Below are 24,994 nucleotides of genomic sequence, written 5' to 3' on the forward strand. Positions count from 1 at the left end.
CTGCAGGATGACACCTTTTCACAGTTTTCCATGATGTTTGGATCTGAATGCATGTTTCACTTTAGCTCACAACATATCATAATAATTCTCACTGTTCACAGTTGTGCCTCATGAGGTTAACTGAATAGTGTTAGCATAATTTTACCAACTGATGGTTGACATTTAAATTTCTTAACTTCTGGTGATGGTGGTTATGTCCCAACTATGCCTGCAGCCTTACTTTCCAGTTCATGAAGATGGACCCACATTTCATCCACAGTAACAATTTGCTGTAAAAATCCAGCTCCCTCACAATGAAAGCAGGCCAAATGGTTACGGGATGTCCGACCTTGCACACACTTTCCAAAAATTTAGCCTGTCGTGCAAGATGGAATACAATGAGCCATGACCAATATGTAAAGTATTGGTGATTTTGTCTACTGTGATTCATCTGTTTTCCACCACCATGCCCTCAGTGACATTCAAATTGTCCTCAGTTTTTGACGCCAATGGCATGCCCGATCATTCCTCATCACATAGAGAAGTTCTCCCTTGTTTGAAATGCTCTGTTCATTCGTAGATCTTGCTTCACAATAAAAAGCTGTCACCTTACTGTTCTTGCATCCAGTGAATAATTTCCATGGGTTTAACACCTTCCGCAAACAAAGCGTGAATCACTGCACTCATTTCCTCCTTGGTGCAGATCAGCAATGGAGCTGGCATGTTTCATGGCCTGCTACAACACAATGACAAATGTGGGAATAAGAGTGATGGAGTGCATAGAATTGCTGCAGACAACAAAACATCAGCTCTGGATAAGAGCAGTGTTACTGAGCCCTATGGCAAGAAATTGCAAAAGTCCCTTTACTTTTTGACTTTCCCTCATATAAAAATGAATTTCAGCAAAGGTAATATGGATTTTTTCTGCAGTAAACAAAGTGTTATATGCTGGCCTGTAGATCACTTAAGTTCAAGCACCACATAAAACTTCTTAAATTGTTTCTTATATATGTTCAATTAATCTTGTCCTCCCAGAACTTGGTAAAAGAGAATGTTAGCAGTAAGATTAAGTGGATTACAAAAGGAATAAAAGTCTCTAGTCAGAGAGAGCTCCACAATGAGCTAAAAGCAAGCAGAAATCCTGATTATAAAGCTATATTCAGGAAAGTCATATCGGCTGCCAAAAATGGCATATAATAGCCTACATTCATCCTCCAATAAAGAAATATGACAAAATCAGTGTGGTCAATTATTCAGTCAGAATGAGAAGCCTAAGTCAAATGTCAAGAGATTCTGAAAATTAGATTTGAAAATATAGTAAACCATGTCCCATTATTTCAATGAATACTGTAACATAGTAAGATCAGATGAACATACGACTGCCTACCAAGACAAGACAAATTTCATAAGCTTGGAAAACTACCACAACACATCTTTTAAACCATTTAAAAAATAAATACATTAAAATATATAGATAAATAAAATCACCCCAAGAGATATGAAAAATGAAATATTGTCTTAGAAAAACCTTCATCTGAGTTTGATGAAATATTCACATCTTTAATCAAGAGTTTGAATGATATCATTACATCACCTCTGCAATTATTATAGCCCAATCCTTTCCACAAGTACATTTTCCAGATGTAATGTATTGTGCAGAGATAAAGCCGTTATTCAAAAGGAATCAACAGAAGATATAGGAAATTACTGTTCCGTCTCACTTCCCTCAGTGTCCTCTAAAGCATTTGAAAGGATTTCAGCAAAACAGATTCAAACATTGCTTACTATAAATGACAAATTTTTAAAACCCAGTTTGGATTACAACTAGGAAAAAGCTCTGTAAATACCATCAATGAGTCTGCTCAAAAAATATGCTCCACATTAGATAAGGGCAAAAAGGTCATATGAGTATTCTGTAATAGGCGGAATCAGGGACACTGCTTTACAATGGTTCAAGTCTTACTTGTTAGATAGAAAGTAAAAAATTGTAATTTCAAATTCCAGCAATTACTCCTGAAACTGGAAAACAATTTTTTGAAGGAGTCTCTCAAGTTTGGATATTGGGTATCTATCTATTCCTCTTCTATATAAATGATGATCCACTTGCTACTAATGTTCATTCAATTTTATTTGCTCATATCTTTTCTAATTGAAAATTATGTGCACCAAAGAATTCCATAAAGTATAAAAATACTTTTGAAAGACTTTATTCTTGTCTCCATTAAAATGCTCTAAAACTAAATGGAACTAAATACAAAATAATACAATTTGAAAATTAGTCCCTAGAATGGAGCAAAATAAAAGGAATCACAGAAACAATCCCTATAAAAGTCCTTAGGCCTAAATCTTGATAAAAATTTAAATTGGGAGATAAACAATGACTACTTAGCAAATAAACATAGTAACTTAGCATTTTCAATGTGTATTTTTTCAGGTGACACAAATATAGTTACCAGAAAGATAATTCAAAACAGTTACTTTGAGTTGCTCATTCATTATGACAATCTTCCGGGGATATTCAGCAAATGTCACAAGGTTCTTAGTATTACTATGAAAGAAAATACATTGTGAATAATGTGTATCATGTTTACCACCACAAAAAAATTAAAAGAACTACCCATTCCCTCCCTTTACATGTATGAGGTGTTGGTTGACTTATACAAAAACAAATGTACACTTGACACTGTTTTCCACCACAACTGCAGCACTCGCTACAGAGAAAATTTTAAATGCTGCAAAACACCATTTAAAACTCTTTACCCAATCACCTCAGAGTACACAGAGTTAAAAATTTACAATAAAATGAAAGCCAGTAATTTATTGAACATAGAGCTTCACTGAAACAATAGCTCTTTAGTCGCCTGGTGGAAAACTGCCAATTCTCTGTTGAAGAATTCACTGAAGATAGTTTCACAGTGTGAACAACAAAATTATATATTTTATTCCTTTTGTATACTAAAAACTATAATTATCTGTGTAGCTCATCCACTTACTGCCAAACACTGACGAGGAAAATTTATTCCACCACCACAATTTGAAATGGCAATTTTAGAGCCAAGTACCACCACACAAGCATACAATGTCAATCTCACTTACAGAGATGTTTCATGAAACATTTTCAGAAAACCTCAATCAGAAAGATCAGATACAAATTCCAAGCCACATTTTCCCAATTAAAAATCCTATGCATACTGTTTAAACACAATGTTCTAATGAGAATTCTGTAACAGTCTTCCACAATGAACTACAGAGATTGAATATTTTGGACCACAATGTTCTTGAGCAACTTTTTTTCCAGATATTGTTAAAGAAAACTTGTTCTAGTCAACTGCTCTACTGTTTTACAAGAGATATTATTTTGTACTGAGCAAAAATAAGTTCGCTGCTGTAAACAGCATTCTAGATACACTGGGATGTAGTCAAAGAGGCTACCAGAAAGGTAACTCCACATACCAACTTGCCTCAAGAATAGAATATTTAAATTAGAAGTTGACTAAAACTAAATCATCATCCTAGAATGTAACATTTAATTTCACATATTGTTCCACTACTTCACCTTAAGCTAGCAAAATCTTTTATTGTGGACAACTTACACAAAAAAATTTTTAATTGCTCAGATTCTGTCCAATCCTCTTGCAATAAAAACTGAGACATACCTGGAGCAAAAAACAAAAGGTAGATGCCAAGTGCTGCAACTGCAAGAGCAGAATAACGTGATGGGCACCATCCCACAGCCAGTGTCAGCCCATCATCCACAAGAGTTGATGTAATGTTGGAACATAGCCCCACTAATGCTTCACCTTCAGGATTCACAGGCAGGCATGTTCCATTAGTTGCCACATCAAGATCCCAGTAGCAAAAGCCGCATCCTGCTAATTGTTCCACACAAGACGCACATGTCCTGCAGTGGATAATGGTCAATTTCAAATTGTTAAATAATTTGATGTGCATCTATTGACATATAGTCAGCATGGATCCACAAAATATCATTCTTGTGAAACACAAGTTGCTTTTTATTCACAAAGTAATGAGTGCTGTCAACTGTGTCTCTCAAATTAATTCCGTGTCTCTAGATAAGGCACTTGACACTCTTCCTCACAAGTGGGCTTCCAATCAAATTGTATACCTACAGAGTATAGTCACAGTGTGAGACTGGATTTGTGATTTCCTGTCAGAAAGGTCACAGTTCACAGTAACTGATGGAAAGTCATCAAATGAAATGGAAGTGATAGCTGGCATTCCAGAACGAAATGTTACAGGCTGTTCTTAATCTAAACAAACACTTTAGGAGATAATCTGAGCAGTCCTCTTAGATTATTTGCAGATGATGCCGCCATTATAGTTAAGTAAAGTCATCGGAATATCAAAACCAATTGCAAAATGATTTAGACAAGATATCTGTACGATACAAAAAGCAACAATTGAGTAAGGCATAAAAAGTGAGAGTTCATCTACATAAGCACTACATAGGATCTGTTTAATTTCTGTTAAATTATAAATCACAAAAATTTAAAGCTGTCAATTCAGTTAAATATGTGAGGACTACAATTGGAATTATCACAGAAAATATTTGGGGGAGGTGAAGTGAAGACTGTGTTTTATTGGAAGAACACTTAGAAGATACAGCACATATACTAAAGAGGCTAGTTATATTAGACTTCTAGAGTATTCTTAGGCAGTATGGGATCCTTATCATATAAGAATGATGGAAGACATCAAAAAAGTTCATTTTGTATTACTGCTACAGCAAGATCTTTTCAAGAAATTTCAATCACCAAATTTCTCCTCCAAATGCAAAATTGTTTTGTTGACTCCTATCTACAGAGGGAGAAATTACCATCATAATAAAATAAGAGCTCACATGGAAAGATTTAAGTGTTCATTTTTCCCACGTGCTATCTGAGAGCTGAACACTACAGAAATTGTGTTAAAGTGGTTTGATGAACCCTCTACCACGAAAATTTCACTTTTGCAGTGTGTAGCCAGAGTTACCCCAAACAAATACTCTTGTCTTTAATGCAATGCTCAGTGTCGACAGAAAGTGCCAGTTTGTTTCCCATTACAAATAAAATTATTTTAGTACAGAATTGTGTGTGCCATTTGATAGATGGGTCCCAGATTAGTATATTTCAATATTTATTTTATTCATATGTATTAACAAAGACATTAACACACTAAGAGCAACCAGTACTTCAGCAGTAGCTGAGCAGGTCGGGGTGCTGTTCAGTCATCATTGAAGCACTGGTTATTCTTCATGATCTAATGACCCTGTTAACATCTACTGATAAAATGAATATTACACTAGACTAATTTGGGACTGCTCTATCAAATGGGTGAGGAAAATATGCACAACTGTCTTATTTCAATACCATATTCACTTTCCAATACTGGTTGCAACAGTCACATAATATTTATTGTTTTTGGATAAGGAGCAAAAAATTCTGTTAACAGTCAGCATTTTAATGATTTTGCAATCTCCTAAAACTTTTTGCCACATGACAGTGCAAAGATTTTTATAGCAATGGTAAATTCTCCATATAAATATAGGTTCTCCTACATCTCACACCTGAAATTTTGTTCTAATTATTTAATGGTGTCATCTTTTTCATTTTTATCACAAATTATTATGTGAAGTGATGGGCACACTGGTTAAGCAGGGTAGTCTTTTGGCTCATTAAAAGAGTTTGCACCAAGTGTTTGTGATGTGCAATGTACTGAACCTGATCCAAATGTGAAAGTTGTTTCTCTGTAAATGCTGCAGACATTCACACACTTGCACATGTGCAAATGAATGAGTTGGTGTTATCAATATAATGAAAAAATGGAGTGTTGATTAATCAAGATAATGTCGAGACTTGCTGATGTTATGGTATGGTTAGTTATGCATCAAAGAAATGGTGTCATTAATCAAACAATTTAAAAACAATAGAAAATATGGTGACACTAGAGTTTTATTACAGTTGTGATTTAATATACACTTCTGCAAGCTGAGATGTGTATAACTGGGTCTTCCAACTTCTACCTACAGGGGTTTCTTCATTTTACTTTCCTTTGTCTCTCCATTTTATAATTTCACAACATATGAAATGGAGAGTTCTTCCAACTACTGGGCATGGATGTTTCTTTGAGGGATATGATCGATTACAGTTACAAAAGTGGCAAACTCAGTCACAGATTCAGTATAGAATCTGATAGGGTTTCCATCGAGCCCTGGAGCTTTGTTCAATTTTAATGATTTCAGTGGTTTCTAACCACCACTGAGACTGTTATCTATATTACAGATCTCCACAGTGCCCGAGAAATAAGTTGGAGCAATACCCCTAGATATGAATTTGTAAAGAAATATTTGAAAATGGAGTTAAGCATTTCACATTTTGCATTGCTACCTTCAATTTCAGTTCCTGTCTCATCCACGAGTGACTGGACACTAACTTTGGTCCAACTAACAGCCTCTACGTATGTCCAGAATTTCTTTGGGTTCCGTGAAAGACCATTTGACAGTATTATGCTATGGTAGTCAGTGAAGGCTTCACACATTGCTCTCTTTACAGCCAGACCCATTTCATTCAGCATCTCTCTGTCTATAGTCTTATGCTTTTTTTTTTTTTTTTTTTTTTTTTTTTTTTTTTTTTTTTTTTTTACACCTATTATGCAGTAGTCACTGTTTCGTTAGCAGTTTCTTTACAATGATTGTATACAATGGATGGTCTCTCCCATTATGAACTATTCCACTGGGTACATTTATATCCAGTGCATGGTCAACTATTCTTTTGAACTCTAGACATATTTCCTCTACATTCTCCTTTCCTGTGCTGAAAGTTTCAGGTTCCTCATTGAGATATGACTTTTTTACCTAGTTTATGGCATGTATGTCTTTCTACTTGTTTCAGTTGTCATTTGTACTGTTGTAATCACTGCTGCTTCAACTGCATCATGGTCAGTCATGCCAGTTTCCATGTGGACTTCCTCAGTGAGGTCACATCTATTTGTTGCCATTAGATCCAATATATTTCCATCATGAGTGGGGTTCCAAACTGACTGTTCCTGGTAGTTTTCAGAGAAGTTATTTAGTGATGTTTCACACAATGTCTTTTCACATCCACCACTAACAAAACTAATTTTCCCAACTGATTAATGGATAATTAGAGTATACACCTGTGATTTGGGAAATTTGCTTTCAAGCACACTGAGGTTTTCTCTAAAGTTTTCAGTTAGATCAGGAGGCAAGCCTGGTGGGCAATAAAATCATCCAATTACAATTTTATGCCTGCATCTGATACTGAGTCTTGCCCTAACAATCTCATATGCAGCTTCAATTTCTATCCTGATGAAACTGAGTTTCTTGTCCACCACAACTAATAGACCACCTCCACTTCCCATTAGCCTACCCTTTTGATAACCACTTAAATTATACCCAAAAATCTCACTGCTGTCAACTTCAGGTTTTCTAAAATTTTAATACTCTTGCTTTCGGGGAGGGGACAGGGCATTCTTTTGGATCTTACACTTGCACTTCTGTATCTCCTACAGCTCATTATGTAGAAAGGATGGAGAGTCACCCAATCTAAAAAAATCCTTCTGTGCACACAACACACAGTCTAGGTTTCAGCCTTTGTTGTGAATTGTACACCAGACTCATTTAGGGTGACCCTACATTTCTCTATCCAATCGTGCAAGTACAGGAAGTCTTAGCCTAGCTTGTCACACAACCTTCGAAGTCTGTGGTGCAGTCCTTCCACTCAGCTCAGAACCAGGTAGCCACAATCTGACATGGGGACAATGCTGCAAATTTTGAGCTTTGTTGAAACTCTGCATGCAAGGTTGATCTTCTCAGCCTTCTCTGCCAGTCGCTGGGGTGATCTGAGTGTCCTACTGTGTACACCATCTTGTAACACAACCTTTTACTTATTTCATTTAACTGAAGGTGCCAATGTAATTTCCACTGAGGTAAAGAATAAACCTTTTATCTTCCTCTGCAGATAAATTAACTTGTTCTGTAGAAGTCATATTATGTGTACGATTTCGCAAGCACCATACTTTCAGGTGTATCAAAGTAAAAAACTAGTTTCCATATGCTGTAGTTACACAATACCGATACCTTCAGAAGGAAGTGTGAAAGTATGTTACAAAGCAAGTATACATACACGTTTAAATATTTGTGCACATACATGAAAATTCACATTGCACACTACTCCGGTGTTTTCTATAAAAATTTCCACACGTAATTCTTCAAAGCACACTACAGTGTATTATCATTATTATTATTATTATTATTATTATTATATTTGACATATTATGAAGTCTGAACACTTACTCAGCTGCAGAACACGGCCCTTCCTGTGCATCAAATGGACTGCTAATGCCTGGTGAGTCTAGTGCCATCAGATGGAAAGAAACACCCAGAATGATGAGAGCCAGTACAACCCCTGCAGAAAGAATTGTGGCATTATGTAAGAGATAATACATAATATATATGTACGATAGCTTCATATTTAGGTTCCTGGATGAATCATTATTTCAAACAATGGAAAGTCCAGCATGAAATAAAAACAATATTATGGAAAGATCACCAAAGTTAGACGTTGTCAGGCTTGGCTAGCACTTGGATGGGTGACCATTCGCTCTGCTGAGCGCTGCTGGCAAGCGGGATGCACTCAGCCCTTTTGAGGCAAACTGAGGAGCTACTTGACTGAGAAGCAGTTGCTCCAGTCTCTGAAACAGACATACGGTTGGGGGAGTGGTGTGCTGACCACATGCTCCTTCATATCCACATCCAGTGATGCCTGAGGGCTGAGGATGACACAGTAGCCGGTCAGTTCCATTAGGCCTTCATGGCCTCTTCCGACAGATTTAAGTTCAGTTTTTTGGCTGAAAGCTTAAACGTATAACAGTCTTTTCATTGTGCCTGTCTGTTACTCAATGTCTCCTCTATATGGTGAGTACCAATCTATCCTTCTCAGCTTATTATTTCAGTTACCTAACTACCTAATTTAAAATGTTTTAAATATGCCATCAAGCCTATGGTTGTTTGCAAAGAGTGAGAAACTTTTCGCCAATATTTAAGATATTAGGAACTTTGGTGAATTACCGCGAGAATTTGCACAACAATTCAACTGAGAGTTTTAAAACATGTTGGATATGTTGTAATATTATATCAGATTTGTTTCAGTACAGAAAAAAAGTCATTATGCCAATAATTTCAGTTTTATATAGAAAATACATTTCTTGCCATTTATTTCTCTATTTATTTATTTTTACAACCTAGATTTTGCATCATTAGATCTTTGTCTATTGTAACTGACAAAGATGTTGACATTTATAATAGTCCAGATATATACAGCAAAGAATTTACGATCATCAAAGAAATAAGTCTCCAGATAAAACTGTGTAAATGTAGAGTGTGTTTTCTGCAGCTTCCATTTTCTGTGGTTTTCCTTGATTGTGGTGACATCTCTCCTACGAAGTATGAACCACAATCTTTGCAGCTGATGTTATAGACACTGCTTTTATTCATTGAGGACTGTGTGCCTTTGTGGTAAAACACATTTTTGCCTACTATCTCAGTTGAGTAGTAGGCTGTTTCATTTTCTTCAAAATATTTCCCGTTTTGGTAGACTGTCTTCCAACAAATGGTAATACACATTTTTTTGGAAATTGTTTTGGACACTGGTCATGGATGTACCAGCGATTTAGATTCGATTTTTTAGCTTTTTCTTAAGAATACTGTTGATAACAGTGAGCTGGAACCATTTTGTAAAATAGCAGCCTAAATCATGGCTGTGCTGCAGTGCTCACTAATGCTCATGATATGATTTACTATTTAAATTTGTTTATTGCTATTTGCATATGCTGATTTGTTGTTAAGTATTACAGAAGGCTGATACTCTGAGAAGGAAATAACATCCCATATTTTTTTAGAAACACTCTGGAGCTTGATCTTCACATTTATTTCATAGCTAAAATTGTATGAGGTGCATGCTGTTTGTAACAGTATATACAGAGTGATTCAGCTGCCCTACCAACATCATTTTATGCAACCCATGATGTTCCATCTGGTCTTCAAAAATCACTCAAGATTTTCATATTCTCTTGGTTGCTAGGTGCAAACTATTAGTGCTACAGAAAAAAAAATGACCAGAACCTTTTCTAGGAAATTTGATGCAGTTAAATTTTGTACTGGGATACATTTCCATTGGAAGCCACAGTTTTTGAGTTAGTCAAGAAAACAAAGAGCAAGAGAGGCCTTCAGACATACCTCCATCACCACACTCATCCCTCACCAGTCACAATTTCTAGTATGTTGTTCATGTCACTCTCTCCTATCACTGTACAAAAAACTTTCGATTACATGAACTAGTCCCAATACTTAACTTTTTTTGGTCTCTATTGATTGGGCTATTACACTTCCAGCATAGTCGGCTCTTTCATTAACATTGTTGATTTAAACATGCCTGTGAGGGCAATGAAAGAAAAAGAAAGACTACAATGTTATGCTAAAACTAATTACGTAGACAATTCGACCCAAACTTAGCCCTTACAAGAACGTTAGTTTCATAGTCAGAAGGCTTGGCGAATACAATGATGTAATCATTTATTTTATGTTGTCAAAATTTACACATACTGTCAATTTTACAATCTGTAAGTGCTTGACTAAGCCCAGTGGCCTAATGAGGCCAGTCAATGAAGACCAAAAAATGTTGAATGTGGGAAATAATTCATGGAGTTGCAAATTTTTGTATGGTGGTAGGAGGGAGTGCCATGATAAATGTCATAGAAATCCACCAGAGGGAGCTAAGTGTGGGAGCACAGGTGTGTCTGAAGGTCACTTTTGTATGTTTTTTCTTGAATAACCCAAAATGTGTGGCCTCTAGTGAAACACATTAATGTATTCTAATATCTACCAAGTTTTGCTGCCATATGATCATGACAGCCCACAGTAGACCACTGTGAGTAGCTGCACTGTAATTATAACCACCCCATATTACAAAAAGAATACAGGCAGGAAACAGCATCTAATACGTAAACTTACAGGTATTTGAGGATTCTCCAATTACAAGAACAGCCAAGTTAAGATTATACTATTCCCTTGTACAACCAGTTGTTACATATGGGTCAGAAATGTGGACAATGACAAAAGCAGATGCGAACAACTAAGTGCATTTGATGGGACAATCCTGCAAAAAATTTATAGGCTTGTGAGAGTAGCATAGGATTGGAGAGTGAAGTGCAATTATGAAATACAAGAGCTTATGCAAGAGAAAGATACAGTGACATTTGTTAAATATGAAGAATATGTTGGTTAGGACATGTGGAGAGGAAGACGTATGACATGATGCCCAAACGAATAATAAAAGGCATACTGAAAGGGTGACCAAGAGCTAGATGGCTGGACAATATGCTTGCTGACCTTACCAAGATGGAGATCTGAGGATGGAAGAGATAAGCAGAGAACAAATGTGGAAGATGGTTGTAGAGGCCAAAACCCATCAAGGGCTGTAGTACTGAAGGAGACTGGGCGAAAGTGAAAAAAGGTCAGAGTGTCAATAGAGCTCATCCCATGACCCAGGTGGCTTTAAAATGGACTGACTGAATGTTCTTGGTTAAATCAGTAATATGAAATATGCAGATTTGAGAATTATGGTGCCAGTATTTTAATATCCATGTTTCTCATTCTGTAAAGCCACAACTTAGACAGCCTGGAATTAAAATCATAAGGTGTGCATTTGAAGGTAAAGAAGCATATACAATACCAGAATGTGAGTATTTTTGGTAGTAATAGGTTTTTGGATTCCAAAGTGTATATTAAAAGTGTAAACTAATATTTTCTCATAAGTAACTGGGATTGAATTGTATGTTACTATATAACAGTTGTATATTACGGTAAGATGGAGTGAATTTTGACCAGCCAGTGCTGCTAAAGAGAAGAATTTTGATTAAAATCAATAATTATGTGAATGAATAATTATTAGTTCCTTTACTGATCACCAAATGCCATGGGTTCAGTCTTTCATATTTTCTTCAACTTTGATTTGTACTAGTAAACAATCTGTATTAACTGAAGCCTGTATTCAGACAGCTGGCCAACTGTAACTGTGAAGGAATAAAAAATAATGATATTTTTCATTTTCCATTTTCTCTTTTGCTCATGTGAAGAGCATTTTCAATTAGGCTACTGCAATATAGCACGTGTTATGATTGAAAAAGAGGAGCAGTCTTTCTTTGAGGGAATGAACCAAGAAAACAGGAGGAGGCAGAGTCCACAATAATGGTTTGAAAGCACTGTTTGAAAACAATGACAGAAATAGAAGGGCATTGCCAACACTCACTGCAGTTGTCATGGTAACTGGGGCAACTGACTTCAGCAACTGTGGATCACTGCTGAAGTAAGTGGGGAAGTTATGCATTATAGTAGCCTCAATGACGGCTAAGGTGCAGTGCTCACTCACACCTGATGTTATTTAATATTTAAATTTATTTATTGATATTTAAGTTTGTTTACTCTCATTTGCAGATTGTATTTGCAGATTTGCAATTTGTTGTAAAGGATTATGGAAGTCTGATACTCTGAGGAGCATATAAATATGTAATGTTTATCGTTTACAGGTATTGTTTTGATTGTGTGTAGTTCTTGTTCAGAATCATTAGAAGATACTGAAACTGACAGCAAAACAGTGTTTTTTCCACATAATAATACACTGCCAGACAAGAAGTTAAGCACCCAGAAAGGGAGGAGGAAATGAAATGAAACTTCATGAATTGAGAGGGTATGTGGTGTTATTTCAGAGATTACAAAATTGAATCACATTTACATAGAACTTGATAGTATAAGCTCAGTAATCATTAAGATGTTGCATACTCTCTGGCCCACATGCATGCACCGATTTGGTTAAGAAATGTGTCAAAACTGTTGTATCACATATGGAGGCTTGGCCCTTAACTGCCGTAACTGGTCCTAGATATCACAGCATTGTAATGGGATCGATGCCCGAAATGGTCCCACACATTGTATTGGGGACATATCTAGGAATCTTGCCAGCTGTACAAGTATGTCAACATCATGCATGAAGTTCATGGAGACATGTACCATGTGTGGCTGAGCATTGTCCCATTGAAAAATGATGCCTCAATACTGTCACAATGGAGTTAACAAAGGAGGACACACTACTGCCATGATGTACTACAGTGCTGTCAGAGTTCTCTCAATCACTACCAGCTGTGACTGCAAGTCATAGATGGATCCGCACACCATGACACAAAGAGTAACACTGCTCTGCTGCACCTCTCTGAAACATTGGAAGAATGGGACGTCTCCCCAGGCTGCTGCCATATTTGCTGATAATGGCCATCCTTGAGAGTACAGAAATGTTATTCATCATTGAACACAATGCAATGTCATTCATTAGCAGCCTATGCTTCCTGGTCATGGCACCACTCCAAACACACCAGTTTGTGTTGTGGTGGTGTTAACAGCAGCTATGCATGGGATGGTGATTCCCTACTTCGGCTGCTGCTAGTCTCCAATGCATGTGTGGAATGACACAAAATGATGCAATGAGTCCATTACTTGTTGTTGGATGGCAGTTGCAGATGTGCTCAATACACAGTATGCCGATCCTCCCTTGGATAATCAGACTAGAACCTCGACTACAAGTATGCCTGCCCTCACATTGCCATTCAGTCCAACAATGGGACATTGTCATATCCAAGTGCCCTACAAATGTGGATATTGCACAACTGGACCAGCTGGCCAAATGAAGACCCATAATGAGACTGCTTTCAGTTTGGTCCTGGTAATGCTGTCTCCTTAGAGTATGTGGTATCTCTGTATCCTTCACCATGATCACTCAACATCTTATGCTGTTCATACCAGTTGTTTACACTACCAGGCCTGACAACAACACAGAACACAGACAGCACTGATGTACTCTGTTGTCTGATTTAACTGTCACAGGGAATTGCAGCTCTAATCATTTGCAAACCTGCAGATACTGTTTATTTTAGCCAGTCAGGTTCTACTACAAGACCACAGAATGCTTTGATCATCAAGAAATGGATTAAAAGAGAGCAAAGTGTTATTAATACAGTAAAAATGAATTAATATTTAATGTGCTAACAAACTGTCACTTACCAGCCTGAGACCACAATGACAAAGGCCTCCGTCCAGAAACCTCTACTAAGTAAAAGCCAATGAATGTACACAGGAAGTTCACACTTGCTGTAGCAGCAGCTAACCAAATTACCAGAGATAGGTCTTTAACTCCAGCCATCTGAATTATACTACCACTGTAATACCTGCAAAAAATAATTAAATGCAATCAAGCATTTCATAGATTTTTTCCACTAATTTATGCTATGTACTGAACCAAATTCTTACTAGGTATTTTACTGTCAGCAGCAACACCAGGTAAAAAGTAAAGTAATGCACTGTTAAAAATTGTATTAAATGTCTCTTGCTTTTGCCAGTATATAGACAGCTTATACTGATCTGTGTGAAAGTTACGTGAACACACTGTTTGAAGAATCCGACAAAAAAAAAAAAAACAACTAAGTAGTATAAGAGGAACAGCAGTAGCTTTTTTCTTTTTAAGTACAGCAGTTGTTTTTCTCCTAATAGAGACATACATATGAAGTAATGTCAAAATAATTCTGATAACCATCAGTGTGAGTAGGTTAGCAGTAATCTTAATTTATATATTTTACAGTAGGAGCCTGTAAAGGCTGTTCTTCCTGTTCACATGTAACTTTATGCATTCCACATCTCTGGAAATTCTCCTTCATGGTGAGGTTCATGGAGCAAAATATAAGAATGGATGGATTGCCGTTACCTATTTTTATTCACTCCTATCAGCTGTACTGGGTACTGCATCTCCTGAAGCTAAGATATGGCCAGTCCACCTGTCCTTTTGTGAATATAACATTTTTGAATGTTATATCCATTTTTATACTAATAATTCGATGATCAACAAAAGAAATGTGTGTACTGTTCATGTTACTGTACAGAAGATAGTAGTTTAGACATTAATCCAATTTAACAGAACATATGCTGGCATACCAACTACAAAATAAGATCCACAATGCTAATACATAATACTAAAAGCACAGAACATAAATGAACCAGTAGAAAAATATTTTTTACTTATACTGAAATTTTTCACCATGTGCTTCCGTAGTGATATTATGTACTCTATTTTTTCTTCCCTTGCTCTCATTCATTGTGCTCCACAAATATTGTTACACATACTTTATTCCATTACCTAAGAGCAGATATTTTTCATTCAGCTTATCACCAGCAAAGGTACTTACATCACAGTGTTGATGCCCGACAGCTGTTGGAATGCTTGCAGGGCGCATCCCAAAATTAATGCATGGCGTGTGTGACTTGTTCTCAGGATTTTCACAAAAGTTGATTGCCCTGAACCTGCTTGTTTTGCTTGCTGGAGTTCTTCATCTTCAAGACATGAAGCCTTGATCAGCTCAAGTTCATCAGACGCAACTGCTCTGTCTCCTCGGATAGAACTCAGAACTTTCAGAGCATCATCGTACCTAACATACATATAAGAGTGTTATTCCCACAAAAGCATGTAATTTTTATATGCTGAAATAAATGTATAACACAAGAAGCGTAATACTCACGCTTTGTAGATTCTGCAAAACTATACTGACAAAATATGGTCAATGAGTCTGAATGCTTAAAATGCTATTAACGATTCATGATAATTTGAACTGCCAGTGAAAGTTAACTTAAACATTTACAATTAAGAAATATGTCTTGGTTTAGACAGTATGTCTAGAAAATAAGGTCAGTGTATTTAGCAACAGCATACACTGTGTTTATGCACTTAACACTTGGTATTGAATGTCATTTTTTATTTTTTTTCCTTTTTCCAATGTGTAAGATAAAATGAATTTGTTAAATGACAATTTATATGAGACAGTAAGACTGAAGCAAAAGTTAGGTACCCCAAATCATTGCACTGGTGAAGAGACTATGTTCTGCCTCAAACTTCTTTATCACCATAAGGTGGCTGTGTGTCTACTCTACAATAATTTCCTCCTAATAGTCCTCTTGCCCCTCCCCCTACTCCACAACCCTTATAGTGGTAAGAGGACACAGATAAAATATGGGCTGTTATGTATTAGGTAGTCCATACTGCAATCCATGGACTACATTTTTATTTTCAGAGTAATCACAAAGATATTTATAATTAAAATATGGGCAAATGTTTATTGTTTCAAATTTCTTACTGTTTCAGAAGTGGTTCTGTTAAAGCAGTAATTTAATTGCCTTTTCCTCCAATTTTTTTTTATTTTATTTTCATAAGTTTCTGCCACTTCATTTGAAATAATAGTAAAAAAAATCAGAGTGATGAATGCTATCACTCATGAATGAAATTGAATGCCATCTTTAACACATATTTTCCTGTTGTGGGATCAGGGTGACTGAGTTGTTTGTTTACCTTCAACTCTCTCATCACTGGGAGCACTTTATAGATGTCTGGTCAGGATATCTCCCAGTTAATTTAAAGTGCACCTGTCATTTCTCTTTTGTAGAATATAGTATAAAAAAACCATTTAGATTGAGTGAATTACTTGTGAACAGAATTTCCTGGTATTGTGTGCACTCTGGAATAAAAGCTGATATTACTAAGGTCACATTCAACATTTATATGCAACTATTACTCTAATTATCCCAAAAACAATAAATGATAGCATAATGGGACAATTTTGCAAATGAATTTTAAACCACCTACTGAAGAGAACATTTAACGAATAAATATAAAAGGAAAAAGAAGTATGAACAAATTTTGCTGCTGTAGACTGCCACCAAGTATTATAATTACTCTCAATATTACTGGAAGGAATCACGTTAATTTGTTTCATTCCTGTGCTTTGCTAGTAAGTAGTGTATTTAAAAAATTGCTAAAGGGATAAAAAAATTTGTCCTGCCTTTGAAGAGTGTGATGCAGCATCTTCAGCTACACAGGAGCAATGTGCTTCCAAATCAGCTCACAGAAGAGCTTCATCTTTCTCTTTCCAAAGCCTCTTATGTGTTAACTGCACAGCAGCTTGCAAATCTTACAAGTTCTGTAATTAGTTACCAGTACTTCCTATGATTCAAGATTACTGGTTTAGCCAGATCAAATTACTGAAAAAGATAGCAAAGATATTATATTTGGCAGCAAAATTTGCAATTCTTTGGTAGATACTTTTTTTTCAGAAGTACAGTGAAATCCTGATTTTTCTTTTGTGTCTGGACACCAGGACCAAAATTTCTGAAACACAGGAAAATTTCATGTTCAGAAACAACTGAAAATGTGACATCATTTGAGCCTACTGATGCAAAGTAAGAATGAATTCAAAGTTGCTCAGAAATATGAAGTGGGGGATCTATACCACAAATGTATACCAACACAAATCATCAACTAACTACTCATCACGTTAGAAAATGTGCAGTACTTTTTCCACTTGCATGGTGTTTAAAACCATTTGTCTTTACAGTTTCCTAACCACACAATATATTTCAGGAAATTATACCTAAACCACATAAAATGGGTCTTACATTAGAAAGGACATACCCAAAATACAACACACAATTGAAATCAATCTTCACTGTGCCAATAGAAAATTAGGCTGGAGAGTGGGTGCATTATCTAAACAAGTTAAATTATTCAATGATTTTTTTAAAAAAATCAACAAAGAGGAGATGAAATTTTGCTGTACAAAGTGAACAGATTTGGACTTATTTAGGAGGAAAAGTCAATCAATAAGAATACATTAACCAATGAGCAGGTACTGTATGAACATGGCATGGGGCGGCGTACTGCCATATTAATCAGTATACATCATAATGGCATATTATAACAGCTTTTGAACACACATGCTTAAGTTTTTAGTTTGTCTCCCATTTTTTCACATTACACTTTACTGTACTGTCAGTTTATTTTTATTGCGTTCTGGCATTAAATGATACTGGATATGGTGAACTGGGATATTTGCATGTTTAAACGCATTATGAGTTTTGGATACTTCTGAGATATGATTACACTACAACGACAATTGTTCTTGGCTACTTTTACATAATGTTTAAGCACTCCCCCATCTGCCCTATCTGCCCCTCCCATAAATAAGGGCAATTCAGTATGGACACACACAAGCTTGAAAACTAATAAATGACCATCACGATGAAAATTTTCACTTTTTCTGAATTATTATGACTACTGATTTACAATGAAAGGGTTGTTATGATCAAATCAAAATATTCAGAACTGATTTTGTTCTTGAGTGCCCAGCATCTTTTCAGTACTTGTTTAGGGCAGCTCCCAAGAGAGAAATTACAACCAAAATTACAAAAAAAATTGTTATCAAATTGGCCCATTACTTTCACAATTTTTCCACAGCAGAGAGAGAGAGAGAGAGAGAGAGAGAGAGAGAGAGAGAGAGAGGTGGAACAAAACCAAATGTGGGCGATAAAATTACATCCAAACAAACTAGTTAAGAAAAGTTAAATTGATAAAAAGGGAACAGAACTATAGGCACATATTAAAAAAAAAAAATGTTGGGTCCATATATACACTGTTGAGCCAACACATTATGATAACTTGGTTAATCGCATGTTGGTTCACCTTTTGAACGTAATACTGCAGCAGTTCTGTGTGACAAGAATTCAACAAGTCCTTTGTAGGTTTCCCAGGGTATGTGGCACCAAATATCTATGCAAAAGTCCCACAATTCCTGTAAATTACGGGCCTATTGTTAGTGGGCATGGAGCTGGCACCTGATAGCCTCCCAGACGCATTCAATCAGGTTCTGATCAGGTGAGTTTAGTGGCCAAGACATGAATACAATTTCACTATCATACTTCTCAAACCACTGTAACATGATTTTAGCCTTGTGGCTGACAGTTATCCTGCTGCCAGCTGCCATCACCGTCAGGGAAGACCTCAAGCATGAAGAGATGCAGGTGATCTGCAATAACTTTCATGTAGTCCACAGCTGTCATGATAACTTAGATTATTATCACTTGTCCAACAGAAGCCCAGGTTATTGTCCTCTGTACCACAATACTGTTCCCAACCACATGCATCTGGGGTGTGGGTCTCGTTTTGAGCAGTCTTCACCAGGATGATGACAAATCCAGACACTACCATTGACCTGGTGTAGCAAGAAACACGATTCATCTGACTATGTGACATGTTACTATTGATCCACAGTCCAGTGTTGATGATTCAATGCCCACTGAAATCATAGTGGAGAAAGTCACTGTGTCAACACGGAAACATGTAAGAGTCATCTGCGACAGACTGCCCTTTTCAACAATGTGCATTTGTTAGTGGGCTCTGAAACATTTTTGTGCCTGTACTCTGCCATTAGATCTCTCACAGATCTCTGTCTATCTTATCAGAACAGACATGCCTCCGACATCCATGTTCTGTGATGAGGTGTGGACGTCCAACACCTTAGGGCATACTCACAGTTTCATTACCTTTCAACCACTTTCTATACATGCTCATGACTGTAGCATATGAACAGCTGACCAGCTGAGCCAGTTTGGAGATGCTTGTTCTCATGTGCTAAGCCATAACAATCTGCCCTTGGTCAAAGTCACTTATAAGGCTCATATCAGTACTAGAATGAGTCCCTATTCATTTCTCCTCCATTTGTATACTTTTCTTACCATGTTGCATGCCTGCAATATCACCAGATGGTATTATTCAGTCCTATGGTTGGCAGTGGTCATAATGTTTTGGTCAGTCGGTGTACATTGTTCAGTGGTTGTAAAAAATAAATAAATAAAAAGACTTTGATAATAGGGACAAACAAAATGTTTAAATACAAGGAATTCTCTGAACGTGCTGTTTGGCTTTAATTTTACATGTTATTAACAAGTGGGAAGTTTAGGAAACAATCTCATTTTAGAGAAGCTATAATTTGCAAACCATAAATAAGGTCAACCACAAGAACAACATAGATGAATGTGAATATGAATAATTAGGTAATAAACAGAGTTTGTTTCATATAGAGTACGAGTTCAAAGAAGAATGTATTAGTCACTGCAGATTAAGCCAATAGAAAGAGTGTAATTGATTGTAATAATATCTGTATGTGGCATAATAGCCATGACTTTCTTTTTCCTATCCATACTCTGCACTCCCACCGCGAAGTGCATGGCACAAGGAACTGCCCATTATTTTACATTCACATATGGATTGCAGGTCGAATGATTGAGTAAACACCTCTGTACATGCTGTAATTAGTCTAAATCTTCTCGTAACGATCCCTATGGGAGTGGTATGTGGAGAGGTTGTAGTATGTTCCTAGATTCATCATTTAAACTAGTTGCTGAAACTTGTAACTAAGCTTTCTCTCCGTAGTTTGCTTTCATCTTTAAGTGTTCGCCACTTCATTTTCTTCAATAACTCCATGACTCTCTCTCATGGGTCGTATAACTTATAACCACCTGTACTGAACCCCTCATATATGTTCAATTATCCCCTGTTAAGTTGTATTTGATACGAGTCTTAGAAACTTAAGCAATACTCTAGAATGGATCACAAGACTGTACTGTAAGTAATCTCATTTGTAGACTGATTGCATTTCCCTGGTATTATACCAAAAAACTGAAGTCTTTCACGTACTTTACCTACAACAGAGCCTACATGATCTTTCCATTTCGTATCTCTATAAAGTGTTACTCCAGGTATTTGCATAAGCTGGTGACCCACAAACATTATATTTATAGGACACTATGTTTTTTCTTTCTTCATTTTGTGAAGTGTATAGTTTTATGTTTCTGAACATTTAAAGCAAGCTGCCAATGTCTGTGCAACTTCTTTTTTTTCAGACATTGCTTCATTATAGATGACCATCATCTGTGAAAAGTCTGAGGTTACTATTAACACTGTCTGTATGGTCATTAATACACAACATGAACACTAAGGATACACTTGCACTTCATGATGTATGCCTGAAATTCCTTCTGCAGCTGTCCATGAGTGTCCATCCAAGATAAAATTCTGCATCCTACATATCAAGAAATCTTCAATTCTGTTACATTTCACTATGACTGTGCTTTTGATATTAAGCATATGTATGGTACAGAGGCAAATGCTTTTACAAAATCAAAAAATGCATGTACCTGACTCCGTTCATCTGAGTCTTTCAGGATGTGTGTTGCAGGGTTTCACATGAGCTATGTTTTCAGAATCCATGCTGGTTGGCATATAGGAGGTCATTCTGTCTGTGACTCCTCATTACATCTGAGCACAGAACACATTCCAAGATACAACTGACAAATGGATGTCAAGTCTATGGGATAATAGTTTCGTGGTTACCTTCTTGTTGATGGGTGGGAGCTATGCCTTCTTCCAACTACTTCCTTGTTGTTCAAGGGATGTATGGTATTTTATGGCTAAAAGAGGGGCTAACTCAGCCACAAATTTGGTACAGAATCTGATAGGACACCCTCTGAGCCCCCATCGTTTTGTTCCATTTTAGTGATTTCAACTGCTTCTTAACATCCTGGCACTAATATCTATAGCACTAGTCTTTGAAGTGGTGCACGAGTTGCAATACTCCTGGATTATCCTTTGCAATGGAACATTTGAAAATGGAGTTCAGAATTTTTGCTTTCGCTTTGCTATCCTCAATTTCAGTTGTTGCATGGGCAGTAACTTTCACACCATTAACTTCCTTACATATAACCCGAATTTCTTTGGGTTTTCTCAGAGATCTTTATTTTCCGAAAGGAATGGTCACTGAAGGCTTTATGCATTGCCCTCTTGACAGTCAAACTGATTTTATTCAGCAACACATTATCTATAGCTATGTACTTAGTTGTACACCTGCACTGCAGAGACACTGACATGGAGGGTCTCTCGTGAACAGTTCTACCAGGTGCATATTTATCAAGAGCTTAGTTAACTATTCTTTTAAACTTGAGCCACAGTTCTTCTACATGCTCCTCTCCAGAGCTAAATGTATCAAGTTCTTCATTGAGACATGACACTACTGCCTCTTTGTCTAGTTTGCTGAACATATAAGTCTATTTGTTTTAGTTGCCCTTTATTTCTGCAAAGCAGGATTTAAATTCCTGTCTGATAATGCCAAATCCAAAAAATCTGAATCAGTGTTGAAGAGTGCTAAGGCACAGCTTTATACAGGGTGCTCTCTTCCAGATTCTCATTGTTTTGTTTTATGACCTTGCTCCCAATGAGACAGTAAACTGGTTCCTCGATGATGATGATGATGATGATGATTATAATAAAGTTTCCTTTGCTTACAAATTAGCTTCATTTGGTTACCAGCCTTGAGTGATAATGGAACAGCAGTCAAAGTGTCTTTTGGCATTAATAAGAAACATTTATGGCCTGATGGAAGAAGGGAGCAAGCTTTTAATAATGATATTTTTTTACAATTTTTATATGTTTAAATCTCATCCACCACCCTTCTAGTTATACATTTGGTTACATTTCATTTTGGTTCCTGTCTCATGCAACCTGTAATCCCCTTCCTCACTTCATTTCCTTTGTTTTGTTCTCCGAGCCTGACAAATAATATGCCAGTTAAACAGTATTTCAAAAAATATTATTTACAAAAACCACTCAAGGGAACACATTCATTTTCGTATCATTTTAAAAGGTCTTAATCCTTCTGGTATATGTTAGTCTTCTTCCCATAAAAGAAAACCAACAAACTTCTTCCTCATTATTTTATTTTTCGAATTTCCTAAATCTTTTACTTTCTCCTTGGACGTTACTTTATGTCCATATTCATCAATATCATGTTCCATCTATTAATCTTCTATGCTTGGGCCATTACTCTTCTATATTAAGATAGAGCCATCTCAAATATAGCTAGTACTTTTCATTTTAATAGCTGTCTACAAACTCCTTTACCCAGTTTCTTTCAGCAGTTGTCGCCTTTATACATTCTTTGGTTGGCTTTCTCATAACTCATGCTGTTTTGTGTTGACAAATAATTTGAAATATGATTCAGGCCAGTATAAGTTACACACCATTTATTTTTTATGTAAGCACCAAAAAATAATTACAGAGGTCCTGGTTCTATCCCCAGTTGGTCTTAAGATATCCTCTTTTGGTAGCAGTAGTTTAAATCGGACATCTGTAGCAGCATTGAGGTTGTGCCAACTGAACAATCGACTGTAACAAATAACTTCAACTGGGAAGTGAGCACCTTTTCTTATACTTTTAATCTTTGATTTTCTTCTGGTTTTAGTGTCTTTTTCTGTTAACATTCTGATTTTGTGCCCTTGTAATTGTGACTGTAATAAAAGTGTAAAACACCATTCAGGATGTTTGTACCGAGTTCACCATTGCACCAAGCATTCCTACAGTGGTGACCCTGATCAGAACGAGAAATGTCGACACTGCCAGACAATGGAGGGATAAAACGGGAAGTTGATACCAAAGGGCTGTGTCCACACTTCAACGTCAGTAGAAATAATGACTGCTCCCTCCTCTGACATCAACAGTAACAGCATCAGTATCTACTACAGCCAACAATGTACTGTAGGACAACACAACACAGTGTTCTGGATGTTCAGACCAGAACTTTTGTTTTTATATTTTTTGACAGCACAAAATAGATAAGAATTAAAAAATTGTCTCGTACGAAACTTTTACGTCCTCTCCAGAGCTCAGGCTTTATAGAGTAACGGCAGACAACTGTTCGGCAAGAAATCACCATGTCAACGTCTGCACAAACTTCACTCAGTAGCAGGACAAGATTTGATACCGGAGCAAACGCTACACATGATGGGTCTTAAAAGACTTCCCGAAAATATGAGAATCGTTTCAACTGTGAACAAAACTGTACCTTTTCACGTGCTGGCAGAAAGAGCAGAACCAATGGCGGCATGCATGGAATTCAAAGCAAGGAATGCTGTAGATGGCATTATTTCAGCTGGGGCCCCCAACAGAGCATGTTGGAAACAAGTGAGTGCCCTGGATCGAGCATCATGAGTGAGGTGCAATCTACCTCATTGGAAGTTAGCAGCGACAGTTCACAGTTCAGCCATGCAGGTGGCAGCACTGCATAACACACATCATGTAGGAGAAGCTAGCACTGGTAATGGATGACAGTGAAACTACATGCAATATGACAAATGTTCATGAACAAACAGACCCTCATGGTGGCGGTCTGTTTCATCAAAGATCTGGCAACAGGACTCACAAATGCTCTGCTCCATGTCAGTACCCACACATTCAACGACCTCTAAAGGATGCTCCTGCTCATCGCATACAAACATTAAGTCACCCACAGAACTATGGCATTTGTTCCCTTACCACACCTTTCGCAGTGGATTCACAGCAAATGTTCACAAATGGTAATCTCTGCAGTGCACACCCAGGTGTGCAACACAAGAAGATGTACACCTTAATGAAGTTCTCTCTGCGCCAGTCAAGCATACATGAGGTGGGTTCAAATGGAATTTCCAATTGGGTTACTATGTTCCACATACTGCAAGCAACAGGCAAGCAGTTAGGTAGCTTTGAGGCAGTAGCCAGGATGGAAGTAATACACATCATAGCAACACCAGGTTATGACAACATCAACTTTGAGGATCTTTGATTTTACAAATACTTCCATGATTGGAAGGTAGGATTTACAACCTTGGCCAACTGGGCAAAGCATCCATTCGTAACAGATAGGTGCTCCAACATGACATTTTTGCTACATACAGGATCAGATATCAGAGTGTTACCTGAAGGATTGTTCGAACCATACAGCACAGCCTCTCCTCTACATTTAGCAGTAGCAAATATTCAGCAATCAAAGTGTATGGAAGCAGATCATTGGTGCTAGATCTTTGTTTCTAAGAGCACATGACGGACTACTGTGGAAAGCAATAATAGTGGCAGTGGGAAAGCACGATGAATGCCGCAGAAGAGTACAAGCATTTATAGGTATCCCACAAGAGCAAAGGTGTATGTGTAGACACAAGACAACACTCAACATTTCATCTGCACCACACCAGGGCAGCCAGTAGCAGCCA

At 36.9% G+C, this 24,994-nt stretch overlaps 1 protein-coding gene across 2 annotated transcripts in view; it reads right to left on the minus strand.

The window, feature by feature from the left end:
• Positions 1 to 24,994, minus strand: part of LOC126183995 (proton myo-inositol cotransporter-like) — a 536,443-nt gene that overhangs the window by 24,409 nt on the left and 487,040 nt on the right. For both annotated transcript variants that reach the window (XR_007536824.1, XM_049926349.1), the window contains exons 6-9: positions 15,283 to 15,522; positions 14,108 to 14,271; positions 8,294 to 8,405; positions 3,636 to 3,880 (exon numbers count right to left, since the gene is read on the minus strand). Coding sequence is in view for 1 of the 2 variants with exons in the window: in XM_049926349.1 (XP_049782306.1) it covers positions 3,636 to 3,880; positions 8,294 to 8,405; positions 14,108 to 14,271; positions 15,283 to 15,522 (761 nt within the window). In the remaining variant the exon portion in view is untranslated. The remainder of the gene's footprint in view (positions 1 to 3,635; positions 3,881 to 8,293; positions 8,406 to 14,107; positions 14,272 to 15,282; positions 15,523 to 24,994) is intronic.

The sequence above is a fragment of the Schistocerca cancellata genome, chromosome 4 (genome assembly GCF_023864275.1).
Source record: "Schistocerca cancellata isolate TAMUIC-IGC-003103 chromosome 4, iqSchCanc2.1, whole genome shotgun sequence".
NCBI classification, from domain to species: domain Eukaryota; kingdom Metazoa; phylum Arthropoda; class Insecta; order Orthoptera; family Acrididae; genus Schistocerca; species Schistocerca cancellata.